Raw genomic sequence first — 21900 nt, forward strand, 5'->3', positions numbered from 1 at the left:
ATTGTATTGTGTTTTATCTGTTTGCCTATCTGTCTGCCTTTCAATCAGAGTTCTCCAGGACTGGGATGATTTATCATTCATTTTTATGTCCTTAGCACACAGGTCAGGAATCTAGTAGGTGATGAATAAGTGTTGAATAACTGAGTAAAGAGCACACTTCTGAGTGTTGAAAGGTTTTGATTTTAGTTTCAAGGCATTTATGTTGACAGTCCCCACACTGTTCATCTTGCTCTAAATTAGGAATACAGTCAATATATTTATATTAAAATAACTTCGATTTGGAAAAAACAGTGGTTCTCAAACCTAGCTGATGATCAGAAATATCTGGGAGCTCTACTCCCAAACAATAAAGTCTGAATCTAATATAAAGAATCTCTACCTGTAAATAACATTGTAGCAAAAATCTAGTCCATCACAGGAAGTCCTTGAGGCGGAGTTAAGGTAAAAGGTCAGGAGCCAAGAGTTTTAATTTCCTGGTACTTTCAGCCTGCGTTGTAGGTAGCTGAGCCATTATTCTTTGCTTAAGGTAAAATGTCCCCAGGTAAAGAGATGTTGTAAGTACTGCAGAGCTGGGAGTTGGGACAGACCATTGGAAGCAGTAAGGCTTAAGGGATGTGTCCTGGGCAGGAACAGCCTCTCTAGCTTGAAGATTGACTCTTCTGCTAAGTGAATGGAAGCATAGGATTGAATGGACTCTCCATTGCCTTTCATGCAGTAGGTGTGTGTATGCTAAACTATGGTTCGTATCTTTGTCATATATCCTGAATTTAAGAGTTAAAAATGTATCTAGATAGGAATCTATAAGATAAAAACTTCATTTCCCCCATCTTACATATATAATTGATAATCTTGATGATGCCTGACTCCATTTTCAGTAGAAGTAAGTCTTATTTGCCATCTCATAACTGATTTTGTAAGAACACCTAGAAGTGGAATTTCAGTGTGAAAAATCAAGTTTATGTAACTGAGTACATAGAAATTCAAAATCATAAATGAGGGGTGCCTGGGTGGCTCAGTGGTTGAGTGTCTGCCTTCAGCTCAGGCAGGATCTTGGGATTGAGTCCCACATCAGGATCCCTGCAGGGCGCCTGCTTCTCCCTCTATGTCTCTGCCTCTCTCTGTGTGTCTCTCATTAATAAATAATAAATCTCTTTTTTAAAAATCATTAATGAGATAGTCTAGGTAATTAAGGAATGAAATTAAAGGCATTAACCCCCCTTTCAGAATTCATATCCTTAGTGCAAGTCATACAATATTTGGGTTCTCTTATTATAAAAACTTAAATATAGACATTGATCTCATATTCATCCTATTCTGAGTTGTCTTGGTGTGAAAGATTTGAGTGGTAGTTCAGGCTGTACTAACATAACTCTTATGTGGAGGGACTTCTCTGGGATTGTGACCAAACCGAAAACAACTTTTTCCTCCTCCATAATGATATTGATTAGTTTATTTTCCCCTTTAATGTGTGAATCTGGTTACTAAATATCACTAAAAGTGATTGCCTCTGAAGAGTGGGACATGGAAGTGAGGAGAGGTGAAATGAGAGCCTGCTGGTGGTGTCATAAACTCATAGTTGTCTTTGACATCAGCACATATGTTACTTTGATATCAGCACAGTCTTCAAAATATTTTTGAAATTCCTGTGAAGAAGTAACAGTTTGTGGAACAGAAGAGAAAGGTTAAAGAGAGACAAATGGGAAGAGGTGGTAAGTCTTCAGTGCAGTGCAAAAGAGCAAAGAGTTCAGGGGAATGAGGATGATAAAGTGGTCACCTTCGTGAACAAGCTCAAGGGAATATCATGTGGAGCTTATTTACCATGGGAAAGGGGATGTTGTTAGGGATTGAACTGATTAACATGAACAGCCATCATGCTTCAAGTTGTGCATTGATAGTTGAGTCTTTCCACTTTCCTTTCTGGGTACTGAGAGCTAGACCTTCAAGACTAAGGGACTTTACAGGTAGAAATTATTTTGCTTACTGTGACATGAATAGGAAGGTACCAGAACAAAATGCTGGTCTTTCTGTACCAAGAAAAATCTGGTAATGATAGTACTACCTTGTGGGATAAGAAGTTGGGGGCAGCCTGGGTGGCTCAGCGGTTTAGCACCGCCTTCAGCCCAGGGCCTGATCCTGATTTCCTGGGATTGAGTCCCACGTCCGGCTTCCTGCATGGAGCCTGCTTCTCCCTCTGCCTGTGTCTCTGCCTCTCTCATGAATAAAAATAAAAATAAAAATAAAAATAAAAATAAATAAAATAGAAGTTGGAGTGAGGTACTCCATGTAAGTGAAAAGGCCTCCTAAAGTGCATACCTGGGGAGAGATTGAGCCTTCTAGAAATGTGTGGAACAAGGACAGAGTGGTTTATTCCCCTTTAGGTAGTTGTGGGCTAGCCTTCATCTATAACTAAAGAAGTGCTGTTGCATCAGAGGACATGGCTTGGGAACTACTTTTACTGAGTTGCTGTGGGATACTGAACAGGTTACCTACCCTCCTCTGTGTGCCTTAGTCTCTTTCACAGTGGAAGAGTATGGTAATCTCCACATCCAAGAGTGGTTGTAGGGACCATATAAAGACATCTGTGTAAAATGCTTCCTGGCCGATGATACCAAGTGTGGATTTTGTTTTTTGCTCTTTGTTTTGGGAGCGTTTGGTACTGTCTTACTCTTCGGTCAGAATAAAAGCTTTCACATGAGAAATCCATTTTATCATGGGATTTGAGTCTTCAAACTTTTGTCCAAAAATAAGGATTATGAGTTCCATGATGCAGTATGCATAACAAATGTGAGAATTTAAAATGTAGACTTTAAGGCTGTTAAAACAATTGCTTATTTAACAGGGACCAAACCAAGATCAGCAAAGAGCTCAGGTTTCATGGAGAGCATAAAATTGGACAAGTTCCTGGATAAAAGGCTTATAATCTAATTAGCCAACAGGATTTCATAAATATTTATGTAAAAATCATAGGACTGGAAAAAATTTCAAGTTAAATGCAAATGTGATTTCTAAAAAAAAAAAAAAAAAAAAAAAGGCCTTAGCTTCCTTGTTCATCCTAACCTCTTACATGCTTTCAAAGTGTTATTGAAGTATTTTTAAAAAAATTTTTAACCACTTTAGTGTGACAGGTTGTCTGTAGCTGAATGGTTGACTGGATATAAAACATTCCCCTTCAGCTATTAAGACTGTCCTTGAAAAAGAATGTCTCTCAATTTCCTTCAAGATCACTTGTGCTGCAATGAATAGCATTAAGCCACTTTGTTTTTTAGTAATGTCACTTCATCAGCATGATTTTTTGCCCTTGACCTACAAGAAATACAAGTAGGAGGTTTTTAACTGGATTGCATTGTCAGCTGCATATAAGTAGGATTTTTCTGATCATCAGCATTGCCCACAAATGGAATAAGCTGTAAGAGTGTTTTCTTTCATTACAGGTGTTCAAATACTGGCCCAATACATGGTAGTTATCATGTTACCTCGGTTACCCCAAGATGTTCTGACTCTGGGAAACCAGAGAAGTCTTTAGGCATGCCTTAGATTAAGGAGAGTATTGAGTTATTAAATACCTTTCCACAAACTTGCAAATAAGCACAACTGTCCACTGATGTCAAGCTAGAGAATAGTAGGAACCCAGTAGGTTTACTTATTATGTTTCTTTTTTTTTAAGATTCTATTTTTTATTTTATTTTATTTTATTTTATTTTATTTTATTTTATTTTATTTTATTTTATTTTATTTTTTTATTGGAGTTCAATTTGCCAACATAGAGCATAACATCCAGTGCTCATCCCAACAAGTGCCCCCCTCAGTGCCCATCACCCAGTAACCCCACCCCACCCCTGCCTACCTCCCTTTCCACTACCCCTTGTTAGTTTCCCAGAGTTAGGAGTCTCTCATGTTTTGTCTCCCTCACTGATATTTTCACTCATTTTCTCTCCTTTCCCTTTATTCCCTTTCATTAATTTTTATATTCCCCAAATGAATGAGACCATATAATGTTTGTCCTTCTCTGATTGACTTATGTCACTCAGCATAATATTCTCCAGTTCCATCCACGTCAAAGCAAATGGTGGGTATTTGTCATTTCTAATGGCTGAGTAATATTCCATCATATACATAGACCACATCTTCTTTATCCATTCATCTTTCGATGGACACCAAGGCTCCTTCCACAGTTTGGCTATTGTGGACATGGCTGCTATAAACATCGGGGTGCAGGTGTCCCGGCGTTTCACTGCATCTGTATCTTTGGGGTAAATCCCCAGCAGTGCAATGGTTGGGTCGTAGGGCAGATCTATTTTTAACTCTTTGAGGAGCCTCCACACAGTTTTCCAGAGTGGCTGCACCAGTTCACATTCCTACCAATAGTGCAAGAGGGTTCCCCTTTCTCCATATCCTCTCCAAAATTTGTTGTTTCCTGTCTTGTTAATTTTCCCCATTCTCACTGGTGTGAGGTGGTATCTCATTGTGGTTTTAATTTGTATTTCCCTGATGGCAAGTGATGCGGAGCATTTTCTCTCATGTGCTTGTTGGCCATGTCTGTCTTCTTTGGTGAAATGATTGTTCATGTCTTTTGCCCATTTCATGACTGGATTGTTTGTTTCTTTCTTATTATGTTTCACTTTGTGTCTCCATGTACCTTGAAGACCACTATGTTTGTATCCTTGCACTAAGGCTCACTTGTGTGACTTCTGACAAGTTATGTAACCATTCTAAACCTCAATTTCCTTATCTATAAAATGGGGATATTAATAGTGCATGCCCTATGTGATTATGGGTATTCTTAGGCAGTGCTGGAGAACTTAGCGTAGGCTATCACTTTGGAAGCATTTATATAGGGAACATTATTTTTCTTCTCTCCTAGGTTCTCCCCATTCTCCACCATAACAAAAGACAGATTATTAGGAGAAAAACAAACAGAAGTTTAATAACTCCAGGGTGCCCAGATGGTGCAGTTGGTTAAGCATCTGACTCTTGGTTTTGGCTCAGGTCTGATCCCACTGTTGTGAGATGGAGTCTCACATGGTCAGCACATTGCTTGAGACTCTCTCCCTCTCCATCTGCTCTTCCCACTCGTGTTCTCTTTCTAAAATAAACAAACAAACCAAATCTTTTTAAAAAGTTTAATAACCTGTATACCTCCTAACTCCCTGAAATGGCTCAAGCCACTACCTTAAATACCATTTCCAGCTAAAGACAAAAGAAAGACATAGGGGGCAGGGAGAGGGGTCAGTTATGGGAAGTAACCAGGAATGTACAGTAAACCAGGGTAACATTGTTAAGTACATTTAAGTCATTGCCTTCTCCATTGATAAGAGTTTCTATAAATTTAGTCCTCCTTCTCTACCAATATAGAGAGGGAGTTACCCTTACAAATGGAGATTTCCCTTATAAATGTAAATGGCCCTTACCAAGGAATAATTTCTACTTGATCTTCAGAGCTTCTCCATATCTGTTGTTTCTTGAAAATAGTCAAATCACTGTAATCCTTATGCCAAAAAAGCATATTTTGGGGTGGCGAATTCACCCCTTCACATTAAAAAATATGTTACTTATTAAATGGAAGAGTGAAGAGTGTCTGATTAGGGGATTTTCCCAGATGCCAAGACTGTTTGTCTCTCTGGGATAGTATTACCTTGTTCAAACTGTATGGAAATCCTTCTCTGAAACTCTGAGCATAGAATGGGTCCTTGGACTAGGTGATTCATGGGATAGCTTCCTAGCTTGAGACCCCATTATTATGAGCATTTAATGCACACTAATAATTTAGGGTAAATGACTGAATATTTATTCTCCTAAAATAGCAATCGCCTGCCTCTCCTGGGTAAGCACTGTGCAGGATGAGCAACCAGCATGGTAGCATGGAGCGCAGTGGACCTAGTTTATGTTCTAGCTTTAGTACCCTGTTAGCCCTGTAACCATCCTGAGGCAAGTTACCTAACCTCTTTGAGCCTCGTATCCACAACTATAAAATGAGGTTAAAAGAATATCCTCCTTAAAGAACTGGAATGAGGGTGTAACAAGTTAGTTCATGTTATAGCATATGATACTGGGTATACAGTAAACCATCTTTCTGTTAGTTGCAATTTTCATTTTTCAACCAGGTGTATCTGCATGATTAAACACAGGCTGACAGTGTTTTCTCTTCCCCCAAGCAGCAGGAATATCTCCTGCCTTGCCTTTGTGCTAACACAAAGTTGATGTAAGATTTTTGGATTGCACCCAGATGTGCTAATATAAAAGGCCTTAAATTAAATACTTTGGTTAGAAACTGTGCTCATCCACAAATCAGTGACAAAGGTGCCTGGCTTCCAGTGGAGGGTAGGGCCGGGGCGGGGGCAGGGGCAATGCAAATAATTTTGGGGGCTGGCTTTACTTTATTGAGGAAGAACTGGAGAGTTTTGTGCTAACAGCATAGATACAGGTTTCTGCAGCTGTCTCTTCCCCTCTTTTAGAGCTGTTGTGGCAAAGTGTTCTTAGCTTGCTATGCTATACTTGAGGACATTAGATTCCTTTGTTTATTAAGCTTAGATGTTTAGGGCATTCTGGCTTTGAGCTCACCATGGCTTTTGATTTTTGCTTCTGGGGCTTCTAGAATTTTGGGGGCTTGACCTAACACTTTGCCAGCATTGACTCATCTCTAAACTCTACACGCTGTTATATTTTCCTGGCTGCCCAGATGGCTTGGCTCTGTGTTGTGGAGAATGTGGTTAATTAAGGGCTTCAGGCAGAACCCACAAGTGCTTTTTAATTTTTCTTGTTGTTTGGTTCATCGCTCCCCTCATCTCATTATCCACATTTCTCTTCCAATCTCAAGAATGAATTTCCTCCTTCTAAAGCCTCCACCAACTGAAATGTAGCCTGCATACTGCTACCTGCTTGACTGCTTTGTGGTTTCTATGTGAGGGGGAAAATGTGAAATCAACTCATATTCGAATCTAAAAGCTTTTCTGAAAATAGATGTGAACAAATTAGGTGTCCTAGGAACCAGCCCCAGCTCAGTAATAATCTTTTTATCCATATGAGTAAGGAAAATGTTTAATAAGTATTGCTAATGTTCTCCAAACAGTCCCTCCTTGTTAAGCAGAGTAGTATAGTTTCCCCTTAATCGGTAATATCTGGGCACCAAAGGGCAAAGAGAGAACATGGCACTATAGGCAGAGTGTAAAAGGCTTTCGTTCAACAAATGTTTACAGAACAACCTGGCACATGCTTAACGCTACACATGTCATGAACTTCACCCCTCACAACAATTACCCCAGTACACCCACACCAGTACAAAAGAATGGACAAATCCAGCAAGTCACAGGGACTTAACCTGCTTACTTGATTCCAGTTGTGACCTGGGTCCAGATCCATACCTGTCAGACTCAAAAACTAGTACGCCAGCCCATGGAGATGGGGCTCTTTCATCTAGATGTAAAGTTACATTTACTCAGGTGATGAGGGTTGATGCTGGCCCAGGAAAGAAATCCTGCCATTCTGGTGGCATTATAGTGACATCAGGCTGATGCATTAGGTTGGTAGTGAACCTGTCCAGACTCTGTAGGTTACAAGCTAGCAAAGCACAGAGAGAAAAGAAGATATGTTAAAACACTGGAACAGGTATTAACTTCATCCCAAAGTTTGTTCATAGATATCAGCACAGTCAGTCAACAAATGTATGCCTTTTGCAGTGTTAACTTACATTAACCAATTCCAGATTGGGCCACAAGATTACATCAAATCCCTGGAATGATTTTACAGTCCTATGAAGTATGCAGTTTTAGTGGGTTGGAAAAGAATGAGAGGTCTCCTAAACACAGCCACTGAATGTATCTTGATTAATGACTTGTGGCAGTTCTTTTAAAATTAGGAAAAACTGAGGGTTTATATCAAGGAATCACAATCCCTGGATGCTTCTTGGATTCTAAAAAGCACCAGGGAATCAGAGAGTGAACTGACCATTAGCCAGAAGCTGATGACCAAGGATGTGGATTAAGCCATTTGCTTCCTTTTTCATTTTTCTGGGGAAGAAATTGACATAGTAACTAAGTACAGACTTTGGGATCAGACACCTGGGTTTTAAGTCTTAGCTTTGACACTTACCACCTGTATGAGCCTGGGCACTCTGCTTAAACTTTCTATAACTGTTGCTTTCATATCAGAATACAGTTCATAATTCAATCTACTTCACAGAGTTGTGTCAGTACTAAATGAGTAGGTAAATGTTGCATAAACTTTGCTTTTGCCTTCATCCTTTTGATCCTGGGCTCTTTATGCCTTTATAAATGTTTCCACTAAAAATAGGAAGAGGAGAAAAAAGGAAAACTCAAAGTATTCTGTATTTGGGGTTGGTTTTTTGTTTTATTTATTTGTGTGTGGGTTTTTGCTTTTGTTTTTAGTAATTTTAGCAAAAGGGTGGGTGAGACTATTGACCTGAAATTGGGTGAGTAGTTTGATTTTTCATTCATTTTCCTTCTAGTATGACTATGAATTGGCTATGCTTTAATTATTGGGTCTTTTAAAGACATGACAACCCTACTATAGCCAGTTTTTGCTGATTGTCTATTCAGTGCTCAGTGCGGCTTCACTATAGAGGGTGGAGAAGTAAGAGGAGGAGGAAGCAGAGCTGAGGCAAACTCCATCACCTCTTCTACATTCTCTTTGGAACTATTGCAGCTATTACCGTGTGTTGTCTTTTGGCACTGTGCCAGATGGCATGGGCACCACAGAGACTTACAAGTCTGATCATTCTTGTAGTTGATAATTTGGAATAAAGATAACTCATTTACCCACAGAAAGTTAACTGAGAACTTTAAAGTTTGAGAGACAAAATGAGAACACGAAAGGCTTATGGACTAGAAAGGGTCTAAGAGATTGCCTTGTCCCCTCCTGTCATTGATGATTTAATGTTGCCTGCAATTAAACGCCAAATCAATGCTCAGATAGTAAGCATGTGTGACTTATTGGCAGATCAAAGCATGACTGTTGTGAATGGCCGACTGACTAAACTAGAAAGTCTTCCTAGAAGAGGCTGACATTGAATTGTGTCTTGAAGGATATATAGGAGCTGGAAAGGCAAAAATAAGTAAATAAAAAATAAGGAAGGACATTTGTTAATATTTAGGGATCCCAACTTCTTTTACTACATCGATAGTAAGGTATTGGTTTTGTTGTTCTTTAAGCATGGTGTTTTAAAAGGAGATATTGTGAGGCGATTCTCAAGAACCATCTGTCTGGTTCTGGGCCACCTGAAGGCTGAGAGAACACAACTGGGATTCACAAGGGAAGACTGAAGAGGAAGCTGCAGGTGATTTAACAGGAGGGTAAACAGAAAGCTGTTTGTCGCTGCTGGAGATGGCACAAGAAAAATGGATATTTTAGTTTGAGGGATTTAAACATTGTAAAAAAAAATTTTTTAACATTCCCAGCACTCCCACTCTACCCAATTACTAAATCTTTGTTGCTCTTCTGATTATTTTTTTTATTTCATTCACCTGTGTGTCTCTAGTGCCCCAGCTTAACCCAAGCCACCTTCTCCTCTAGTCTAGATGGTAGCAAGATCTTCAGCTGACCACTTCACCATATTCCTTCTTGCCCTGTTCTCCCAAACCACTCTCTGTACCCTGAGCAATCTTTAGTGCACACAAATTGGGATCTAGCAGTTTTCTCCTTAAAACTTTTCAAATGTTTACTATTATTCTTAGAACTCATTCTAAACTTTTTAACATGGCCTACCTGGCCCTGTATCACCTGAGCCTTCTCTTCCCCAGCCTTACTACGGGTCCCCTTGCCTGTGCTCTTTATGTTTCAGCCACATGGCTGTGCCTTCTCCCATCTTGGGAACTTCCCATAAGCTATTCCCTTTGACAGGAGTACAGTTCCCACCCACCATCTTCACTCCTCGGCATCCAGAGATCCCTTCCCCAGGGGAGATTTTCCTGGCCCCCTAAACTATGTTAGGTCTAGAGAGACAATGTTTTTCCACCTCACTTGGAAAGGCGACATTAAATAATTATAAGAGACAGCTTGGGGTACAAAATTATAAGGAGTTGTGGAACACATTCTGGCAGTTGGAGAAAGATAAATAAACACAGTAAATTAAATAATACGTTACATGGTAAGTGGTATCGACAAAAGAGAAAGTAGATACAAGGTAAGGAGAATCAGGAATGCCAGATGAGTCTACAGCCATGCCTACCCTGAATGTACCTGATATCCTCTGATCTCGGAAGCTAAGCAGGGTCGGGGTCAGTTAGTACCTGGAAGGGAGGAATGCTTGATGAGGTAGGTGGGCTGCAGTAGTAAAGAACGATCAGTGTATCTCTATATCATATGCACATTACTCAAGAAGTATTATAGTGTTAATTGTAAAAAGCAAAACCATAATGCCCTTAACCTTATAAAACCTGGCTTGCAATAGCAAGTTCTCCATAGATGTTTATCAAGGAGACTAGACGGCAATATCACTAGTATTATACTCATTCGAAATTCTAAGGTTGATCCTGTCACTGACTTAATGCGATCCTCTCCTGACTGTGTAAATCCTCCCCTGACTGGGGGCAAATCAAGGCTCCCGCCAGTGTTGTCTAATCCTCTGAAACCACCCTTGGTGAGAGGGAATTCCTCTCGCTTCTATTTCCTGTCTCCTGTGAGAACCCAACAGGGTCCAACAGAGCTAATTAATTACCCTGTCATGAGGGCGTAGGGACTTTTGGCAGTGCTTTCTGAGAGTGCCCAAGGATTGAGAATCTAATGACAAATATAAAACCACTCTGTTCCAGAGAGTTGGCATGAGGACCGATCTGGTATCTTAACTCATGGATCCCTCTGTCTTTCTGATTCTTTGTCTCTGTCTGTCTCTCACACACAGAGTCATATTCTCTCCCTCTCTCTGTCTCTGTCTCTGTCTCTCTTCCTGTCTTCTCTTCTGAAAAACAAACAGCTTGGCTCCTGGGCAGCTTAGCTTTAAATTGGAAAATGCAGCCTTGCTTGGCAGAACAACAGTATCACAGACTTCCCACTGCTCAGAACAGCTTGTGACATACATCCCTGCAGGCAAGACCATAAAGGGCTGTCTAATATCCTGGAAACACCACACCCCCAAAAGACTTTCCCATGCAGCTTCTTTAGAATTCTAGTCTATTTTCTCTCTTCTCCAGGAAGTTCTCACCTTGAACTTGATCTGCTGCTTCTTTTCTCTCCCCTTAATTAGTGATTCCATTGCTTGGATCATTAGAAACCACTGTGCCCCTGAAGATGCGAACCAGAACAGAATTCAAAGGGAATGACTAGGAAGTCTGAAAGGTCACTCTGGTCCCTCTGACCTTAATGTTTAACAAATTCCCTTCTAGGCCACTGCAGAGAGATCCACATATAAACAGGAGCTCCTATCTCCCTCTCCTCCCTGTTCATTTCAAAAGTATGGAAACTGGATTGAAGCTAGCTCTTGCATGGATCTAATCCCATCTCAACTAGAAGACCGTGATCGCTAATAGGTCTCCCTACCTCCAGCGTTCACCCACCACCATCCATCTTACATCCTATAAGCCAAAGGATATGTGGAGGCTCTAAAATCTTTAGGTTGGCATTCAGCAACCCAGCCCTAATCTTCTAGCTATGCCTAGTGCTATTTTCTTGGTGCCTTCTTTGTGCTGGCCAGACTTATCTAACCGTAATTCCATACCATGGATATGGTTTGAGCTGTTCTGCTCTGTATTTTGCTCATTCTAAACTCTGGAAATATATCGCCTAGGCCTGTTCGTACTTGCCTGTCCTAACAGCCACACTGCAGATATCCTCCATGGAAGTAATTTCTCCTTCCTATGAATTCTCATCATCTGCATTTCTAATAGACTCTGAATTTGTGTGCATTTATATTCTTACAAGGTTGTGAGCTACCTCCTGTCAATGACTGTTTGATTCATATTTACATCAACCCAAAGCCTAAGGGCTTATAGTTAGTGGGTACTTAATAAAGCCTATTGGTGGGTGAATGGACAAAATGGCACCTTCTTCTCAACGCCTATCTTCAAAATAGTTTAGTAAAAAGCGTTATGATACTAGGAATACCAGATCTTTTCTAAAATATGGCCTATTTTAGAATAGACTTTAACCTGATACAAGTTCATCTTAAACCTTATCAATGGGCATTTTTCACTGGAAGGATGTGAGTGACCACAATGAAACAATTCTTTACCTTTGACATAGTCCTATAACATAGATCAAGATGACAACATCATTATAATTTTGTTATTGATAACTGTAATTACATTGAAATTTTATAATCAGAGCCAGATGTGAGAGAATGCAAATACTCAAGTTTAAGAATCACATTCACTACTCTTCAGCTAAGAACAATTGCAACATATTCTCTACTTGTTTTTTCCCCAGACTTTGAGCTGAGCACAACTTTTCCTGAAACTTTCCTGATGTCCAAGCCCATGTGTGTATGTGTGTGTGTGTGTGTGTGTGTCCCTGTCCCTCTGTGTCCCTGTGTGCATACTTCTTGTTCTTGCTCCAGTGCTTCAGAGTTTCAGTTTAACTGAGCATCAAACTCATTTCCTTCCAACCTTCGATTTTACTAAAGGAAACATTAGCTCACTACTTTATAATGAAGAAAAGCTCTTTATGCCCTGCTACTTTTTTCAGCTATTTTTGTTTTCTGGTGGAAAGTTAGAGGTAAAACAATATCAACAATATGAAAAGAAATGAGAGCAACACCCTGCTTGTCTGGGCATCGTTTTCCTATTAAGCAGTTCTTCTGGTGGTGGCCCATAAGGCCATCCGGGTATCTCTTCCAATCAACCATTTAGACATTAGCATGCTCTCTGCTTTCCTCCCAGCTGCTTCATGTCGCCTGCTGAGCTTTGTGCTTACATTATCCTTGTGTTCCTTGTTGATTTTAAGAGACTAGTCTCTAACAGAGATGGCTCACTTTTTAGGTGGACTTTGGTGCTCTCTTTTTCCAATTTAACTTCTAACTTTTGTTATATTTAATTAAGGTATACGCCTTTTAAAAGCAGCTGTCTAAAGTGATTTTATTTTACAGTGATATTTTCTAAACAAAGACCCATAATTCAACGGAATAATTTCCCCCTTTTGATTTTACATTTTGAAATATTTTCTGGTTTACATTTTGATTTCTAGGACTTCAAAAACACTTTATTTTTTATTGTTCTTTGGGTGTAGGTATTGTTGGTATTAGCTAGTTGGAGTGGGCAGAAGGGATTGACCTAAGACCTACATTAGTACCATGTTGTTGAGTTCATGCAAAACCTAGCAAGGATTGACCCAAGACCTAGTTAGGATGAGGAGCTAAAGAACTGACTTAGGGTAGATTTGAAATCAAACACTGCAGCTGGGCAGCTTAGGCGCATAGTTGGCATCAACATTTACTATATAGTTATGTGCCACGTGCAGTACAAGGTGCTAAGGTTACAGTGTTGAGCAAGACCAGCAAACATGGCCCTGGCCACATGGAACAAAGCTGATCATCAGTCTAAAGGTGGGACAGACATTAAAGAATTATTCAATAAATACTGGAGTATGAGGAAAATACATAATAGAACTGAACCCATCAGGGCAGTTAAGGACACTTTCCCATTGAAAATGGCATTTCATTGAATGATAGGAAGACATTTACTAGGCAATATGGTGGAAGGAAGAGTGCTCTGTGAGGCAGTGTGAGAAGACCCAGAGGCAAGAAAGACCTCGGCATGTGGCAGAAACTGAGTGGTTAGAGTATAGAAGGGCTAGGAATGGGCACAGAGTAGAGATTGTTACAAAATGAGACTGGAGATATTTGACAGAATCAAAAACCCAGAGCAAGCTCAGACATGAGTCAGGCAGCCTCTGTTTCAGTTGTGAGAGGTCCACCAGCAGGGACCCTACATGTCCAATGATACTCTGGTGACAAGGGGGAGGGGCTGTCTTGCAGAGTAGCCATTCAGGCATAGGGCTGAAGTATGAACCAGGCATACTGGCAAGTTCAAAGCACCCACCACGGGGCAAATGAGTCACTGAGTGAGATCCAGGCAGGAATACAGGCCTGGAGAGAGACTGAGGTACCAGGAGGGTAATTCATCAGATTTAAGAAGTAAGGACAAAGTTGACAACTGGTCATATGGACCAGGCTATGTAGTATGGGAGCCCCGAAGGAACCTGGAAGTATTTTTGGGTATGAAAAGTCACTCAAGAATAATTTAGTTTTCATAAGGCCCCTAAATTGTGGGATTTTGTAAAGTTTAACTTCACTCTAGATTTCTCTAGTTTGTGGGCTTTATGCTCTTTGCCTTACTATGGGCTAGTTCAAGGTCTGGATGTGGATCTAGCTGTGAGACACTATGCAGGGAAGAGACTATAGAGAAAAGAGAATACTAAAGCCATTCTCCTATTATGTAGGGTCTTTACATCGTCATTCCTCACATACTTTGAAAAGCATCTCGAAAACTGAACAGAGTAAGGAATTTCTCTTGAAAGCCTAAATAGTGCATTCCTAAATTACACATCATCTTATGATGAAATATGTATTGTGCTCACCTACAACCAATTCAGTTCATTCCTATGCCTTCCTGTCTTTGTTGCTTTAAAAAGAGGAAAGAAAGAGAGAAAGCAAGCAAGCAAGCTAGCAAAGAAATGGGTTTTCCAGCTTTGGGAAATTAAATGCAAACTGTGATCCTGGTTGGAGATAATGTCCTGAATAGAAATTATCCAGAACAGTGAGGGGTGGTTCAATGCCACCAAGGAAATTAATGACTATTTAACATGTGTTAAAGATGAGCTAGATTGGGGGATTATGGTTTACCCTGAGTACTTTGGAATTAAAATGAAATTCTCATAACTCATTGTTTCTTACCCCTTAATTTCTTCTTTTCTGCACCTCCCTTATCTCCAATTAAGATTTGGGTTACATAGACATAAACCCTATCTTCCCCCTCTGTTGATAGACCTAATCTTATTTTTAATCTTACACAAACCTAATTTTGAGGAATTTCTAGAAAGTTCCACTATGTTCAATGTTGTAAAATTCATGTCAGAGATGCCTTTGACATGACCTGGGTTATGGATTGTGCTGCCACACATTCTTGCTTCTGTGGCCCCCTGATACCTGGAGAAAGCATACCGCTCAGTGGCCCAGAATCTCAATAAATATTTAGTTTTCTGTAACAGACAAATGAAAGAAAGAAAAAATAATAATACTCTATAAGGAGTACTTCTCAGTGCCACTTGTGGTTCCTGGATAAGAAATGTTTTCATACTGGTTATTAATTAACCAACACTGAAGTCCCTCTACCTGCTGTCTGGTGAATTGGGAGTCTGTCTTGGTTGGTGGGAATAGAAAGTATTCTTGGACATGTGTGAGCCCTGGTGATTATTTGCTCTAATCCCTCTGGATGGTTTCTCTTGGGCCTTGGGTATTTTCCATTCATGCTCATCAGAGGTCTGCTAAAGACTCAAAAAGGAGCCTCTGCAGAGCAACTGGCTGTCTCTCTCTCTGCATTGTTCTCTTCTCTGTACTCTGCCTTGTGAACTCCAGTTGCTTGGCCTCCCTCCCCATTCTCATCTCTGTTTATTCAGAGAGACCACTGGCCACTTCTCTGGGTTCCCCTTCTCTACCATGGCCTGAAGACTCTACAGGCAATAAGCTAGGGCAGTCATAGGGCTCACCTCTGTTTGTTCTCATCTTTTAGGGGTCACTGCCCTTTATTGCTCTATGTCCAATGCCTTGAATACCATTGTCCATTTATTTTTGTCTGTATATTTTAGTTGTCAGGCATGAAATCCAGTCTCAGTTACTTTCTTTTAGCTAGAAGCAAAATCCCTCCTAGAGCTATTTTAAGGTTGCTTAAGCTTGTTTTCAGCACTCCGTTTTCACAATCCCATGCCATATGGTAATAAGCTTAAAAAATTCCAAAATTCCTTATGTTAGGTACTAAGCAGGAGTAGGTTTATCCCCTTGGGCAAAACTGTGGTCTTTATCCCAGGTGAAGGAAGTTCTTCACCACCTCAAAAATTCTCATGTTCTAAGCATCTCTGGTTTCAAATCTCCTTAATTAGTGGTTCTCCCCTAGAGGCTATCCCTCCCCCACATCCTCTTGAAGAGGATGTCTGACAATGTCTGTAAACCTTTTTAGTTGTCAATGATTTGGGAAGGGGGTTGCTACTGTTGGCACCTCATGGCTAGAAACCAGGGATATAACTAAACATCTAACAATGTTCAGGACAGCCCCTGGCCCAGCAATGTCAACAGTGACAGGATTCAGAAACACTGTCCTAAATCAACATGACCTTAGAGTGAAGAATTCTTGGCTTCCTCAGAAGGCTACCATTTTTGGTGTCCTTGCTGTTGTTGTCCATATGTTGTTTAGATTTTTGTTTTAGTGAACTACATTAATTCACATCATCCTAACTTTGATGGGAGCCCTGACATTTTTAGCAAAATTAGCTCAAAATGGTCTCTGTCAAAAGAGGAAGCTCCAGGTTCCCTAAAATAATAGACTCTAGGCTACTGAGAATGACCACAGGCTGTGATTTTGGCCACTGGCTATTGGCCATTTTAGATTCTCATCAAAGCAGGCAGAAAGGCCCACTGAGTCATGGTGCCTATTTCTCAAGGATATTTTTGTTCTTTGTAGCTTCCTTGCCTGGTCAGCTGCAAAGCTGCCAACTTTGCAAAACTTAAAAGTGAAGTTTATCCCCATCCAGCTGTAACCATGCTTCATCACCATCCATTTTCAGAATCACCAAAACAGATATTCTATAATCAGTAATTATTTTTGAATTTGTCCTGAGTTGATTAGGAATTGTAACACTTCTCATAAACAAGAGGAAATTAAATGGAAAAAATCAGTGGAAACATATGAGAAATTATAATATTTAAAATTTCAATATTTAAAAAAATCTAAATCTACATTTTACAATTGAATGGTATAAAACTGAATTTAATAATATATATTAAATTTTTTTCTGCCTAGAAGTCCATTTTCTGGTTTTAGAAGATTAAAACTTTTGCATAGGCCCCTAAAAGTATTGCGGATCCTAGGTACTGTGCCTAGTATATAAAATATTAATGTATAATATAACTGATGTATAAGAGATCCCTGACCCTAAGAGTTATAACTGATTATTCATTTGAGCTGCTATTATCCCTCTTATTTCCTTTTATTTTTGGTTTAGAGAGAGAGTGCTCACATGTGTGAGCGGGGGAGGGGTAGCAGAGAGGGACAGAGGGAAAGAGACCCTTAAGTAGATTCCACATCCAGCATGTAGCCCAATGTGGGGCTCGATCTGACAACCCTAGGATCATGACCAGAGACAAAATCAGGAGTAGGATGCTTAACCAACTGAGCCCCTCAAGCACCCCTTTCTTATTTCCTTTTATGTTTGTACCTATAACCCATTGTTATACTTGTTCTTATGTTTGTTTTCCAGTGCCTTCTAGATAGCTGTCAGCCCCTTGAATATGGGGTATCTGATCAGTTCATTTCTTCTAGTTATACCTAATGGGATACCTGGCATGAATTTGGTATGAATGAAAGAGAGAGAGAGAGAGAGAGAGAGAGAGAGAGAGAGAGAGAGAGAGAGAGAGAAAGAAAGAAAGAAAGAAAGAAAGAAAGAAAGAAAGAAAGAAAGAAAGAAAGAGAGGAAGAAAAGATTTGTTCTGATATTTTGAAACTGGGCACTAAGAAACTCAAATTAATGAGAACACAGCAAGGCTGGGCTGTATAAGAATCTTGTTCACTGATGTATATGACACTCTTTCAAAAAGATTCTGCTGACTTCTGTTTCTGGGAGGATGGGGTAAGATGTACTTTTCATTGTTCCTCCCTCTAAAAACAACTAAAAATCGTAGATGTTATGTACAAAACAAACATAAGGAAACTGAGAGGTAGAAGGGAAAGGGAGACTGTACAGGAACCTCAGCACACAAACAACACAATAGTGAGTTCCCAGTATTTCCTCTTTGTGTCCTCTCTCAGACTGGTTGTTGGAGAATCTGGCAACCCCAAGGACACCAGTACTCACACAAAATAGCCCCAAGCAAAGCTCTGTCCAAGGGGTCAAAAAAGTTTTGGAAGACCAAAGATTTTTAGAAAATAACCCCTTAACTCCAGCCAAACACCACACACACACACACACACAAAAACTACAGTCCCATCTCTACTGTTGGGCTGTTGAAGGCCAAGTGGAGACTCTGAACTTCTACCCTTAGCAGGCTATAAGGAGGTTGCCTCATATTTCTATTAAGGTCATGTCAGAGAAAGCCAAGTGGGAGCCAGAACATGACTTTATGCAGGGCAGTAATAAGTAGTTACCCCCTTCCCAGTGTCAGAGGAGAACATGTGGGGAGCCTAGACTCTCACCCCTACTAGGCAGTACTGAGACATCCCTACTTCCTCCTCACTGGGGTGGTATTAGAAGGGGCTAATGGAAAGGCAGGAGTTTTACCACTACATAGCCATCACAAGGCCACCTTCCCACATTATCCATGGAAGCCATATGGGGAGATGTAAAGAAAGAAGTACCTCTCCCACTCCCAGACAGAATATTAGTGGAGGCCCTGAATTCCATTTTTGTCTATCAAAGGGGCCCTTCCCCAACCAAGTGTCACAGAAGACCAAGTAGAGAACCTGGATTTCCTCCTTCACATGGCAATAACAAGAGAATATTCCCCATACCTACTAGAGGAGTATCAGAGGAGGTATGATAAAACACAAGGTTTAAACAAGATCTTGAGCCTTCTAATGTAACAACCCAAGGTTTCAAAAATCACTCTTCTTACCAAGAATAGGGAAGATCTCAAACTGAATTAAGACCAATAAACACCAATACCCAGATGACATAGATGCTAGAATTATCTGACAAGAATTTTTAAGCAGTCATCATAAAAATGCTTCAATAAACAATTACAAACATGCTGGAGCAAATGAAAAAATAATCTCAGCAAAGAAATAGAAAATGTAAAGAAAAAGCAAATGGAAATTTTAGAATTAAAAAATACAACTGAAAAAGCAAATGGAAATTTTAGAAATAAAAAATACAACTGAAATAGAAAATGTAAAGAAAAAGCAAATGGAAATTTTAGAATTAAAAAAATACAACTGAAAAAGCAAATGGAAATTTTAGAATTAAAAAATACAACTGAAATAAAAAGCTCAGTGAGTGAACTGTCATAATGAAGATGACAGAGGAAAGAATCAGTGACCTTGAAGATAGAATAGTAAAACACCTAATCTGAAAACAGAGAAAATAGACTGAGAGGGAAAAAATTAGTCTCAAAAACATGATTGACTGAAGCAAAAGATCTAATATTCAGGTCATTAGAGTCTCCGGGAAATGAGAGTGCATGTTGAAAAGTATCCCAGGAATAATGGCTGAAACTTTTCCCAAACTTGGAGAAAAAAACATAAACCCACAGATTCAAGTAGTGAGAAATCTCCAAAACAGAATAAAAGGAGTCAATGCCAAGTCACATTAATAGTCAAAAGACAAAATACATATCTGATAAGAGGCTTGTAATCAGAATATAAGGGAACTCTTGTACCTTGAAAGTAGTAAGATAAACAACCCAATCAAAAAACTGGAAATTCTGGGCAGCTTGGTGGCTCAGTGGTTTAGCGCCACCTTCAGCCCAGGGTGTGATCTAGTCCCACGTCAGGCTCCCTGCATGGAGCCTGCTTCTCCCTCTGCCTGTGTCTCTGCCTCTCTCCCTCTCTGTGTTTCTTATGAATCAATAAATAAAATCTTAAAAAAAAAAAAAGCCTGAAAATTTTGAATAGATGTTTCACAAAAGAAGATATAAGAATGGCTAATAAGCACATGAAAAGATGTTCAATATCATTTGTTATTATGAAATGAAAACCACAATGAGATATCATCTCATAACCATAGAGTGACTATAATAAAAGAGGCAATAAAAATGTTAGGATATGGAGAAATGGGAATTCTCTTATGGTGCTGGTGTCAATGTAAAATGACACAACCACTTTGGAAAACGCTTCCACAGTTCTCTTAAACATAATTTAGCATATGACCCAGCAATTATACTCTTAGGTATCTAACCATGAGAAATGAAAATATACAGCTACATAAGACTTATACACAGATGTTCTTAGCATCATTACCCACAATATTGGACACTACTTAATATTGGATTCAGCAAAAATTGGAAACAACCTACATTTCCACCAATTGGTGAAGGTGCTATAGATTTAAAATGGAATACTATTCAGCAATAAAATGGAAAAATTACTGATATGTACATTATGACATGAATAAACCTCAAAAACATTGTGCTAAGTCGAAGAGTCTAGATCAAGAAACCATGTATTGGGTAGCCTAGGTGGCTCAGCAGTTTAGCACCGCCTTCGGCCCAGATTGTGATCCTGGAGACCCGGAATCAAAGACAAAAAACAAGAACTACAAGAGCAGATCCTGGAAACACATTAAGTGTTGCTTCGGATGGAGAATAAAAGGTGTAGTGGAAAATTATTTTTCACCTGGCCTTGAGAGCCTAAAACCTCTACTTGATTGTTTGGTTAATTTTGATTCTTCTTTAAAAAAAAATCTAATGCAGGAATATCTGGGGTTCAAAGTCAGATTCTCAACAAATACTTTCGAAAATCTACCGTTGCCTTAGATCCTCGATTCTTATAAATTAAGAGATCTTATTATGGTATCAGTGTTTTGTGTTTGAGACACACACATGCGCACACACACACATGCACATGTGCACACATGCACACACACACACACAGCTGAGGGATCTCAGTAAGAGGGATCAGTGATATATTAATCCAAAATGTTAATAGCCATGTAGTCAAGGGAGCAAGGGCAAAAGAGTAGTCTGGGAAAGAAGTCAGGGATTAGTGCCTCAATACTAAATGTCAGGGGCAGCCCAGGTGGCTCATAGGTTTAGCGCCACCTTCAGCCCAGGGCCTGATTCTGGAGAACTGAGATGGAGTCCCATGTCGGACTCCCTGCATGGAGCCTGCTTCTCCCTCTGCCTGTGTCTCTGCCTCTCTCTCTCTCTCTCTCTCTCTCTCTCTCTGTGTGTGTGTGTGTGTGTCTCGTGAATAAATAAATAAAATCTTAAAAAAGAAAAAAAAAAACTAAGCTAAACTAAATGTCAGCACCAAGGCAGAGGCAAGGGCAGAAACCAACCAAACAAAAGAATCAGGCACAGACAGGAGATCATGCAGGATGGACAACAAATGTTTTATACCAGAAACTGCCTTTCGTGACATGAAGGAAGTCTCCTGGGGTAAAGCGCTGTGCAGTCGCAGGTGATTAGAATTCTTTTTGCTATAGGTTTGTGCACAGGAGCTCCCCATCTGTCCTTTGGACTCTAAGACTGTTTATGGCTAGTATTTGTTTCTTTTCCCTAGAATGATGACTACTCTGACTTGACTATACTACAGATGACTATTCGCATTGTTTTGTATACAGCTTATTTATCTGGAGTGTAGCTGATATTTTTATGTAAATACGCAAGGGACTGCTAACCATGTGGTTCTTACTCCATGCTACCTATTTCTATTTCAGCCTGGAGACGGTTGCAGGCGGCGCAGCCTTCCTACATGGTGTAAGAAATGGCTGTAGGAAACAACACTCAACGGAGTCATTCCATCATCCCATGTTTTATCTTTGTTGAGGTATGTGTATTTTTTGCCTTTAGGGACAGATTGAAATAAGAGTAGTCTTTATGCTGAGAACTTGGATTCTTTTGTGAAATTATTTGACAAACTTTGATAGCACAAATATTTGTAAAGAATTGATTATGCAAAGTGTTCCTTGAACAAGAAGCCATAGAATGAGAAGGTTATTCTATGAGGTAAAAAAGAATTGTGTTTTATTATATTCTTCTTATTTTCAGTGATAACTTAACGTATTAATTATGGTAACTTAACGTATTAATTA

General features: G+C 39.7%; 1 protein-coding gene across 3 annotated transcripts in view; it reads left to right on the forward strand.

The window, feature by feature from the left end:
- Nucleotides 1-21900, forward strand: part of PLPPR1 (phospholipid phosphatase related 1) — a 404846-nt gene that overhangs the window by 259882 nt on the left and 123064 nt on the right. For all 3 annotated transcript variants that reach the window (XM_038552949.1, XM_038552951.1, XM_038552950.1), the window contains one exon: nucleotides 21526-21635. In XM_038552949.1, the coding sequence (XP_038408877.1) occupies nucleotides 21573-21635 (63 nt within the window). In that variant the 5' untranslated portion in view covers nucleotides 21526-21572. The remainder of the gene's footprint in view (nucleotides 1-21525; nucleotides 21636-21900) is intronic.

The sequence above is a fragment of the Canis lupus genome, chromosome 11 (genome assembly GCF_011100685.1).
Source record: "Canis lupus familiaris isolate Mischka breed German Shepherd chromosome 11, alternate assembly UU_Cfam_GSD_1.0, whole genome shotgun sequence".
Classification (NCBI taxonomy): domain Eukaryota; kingdom Metazoa; phylum Chordata; class Mammalia; order Carnivora; family Canidae; genus Canis; species Canis lupus.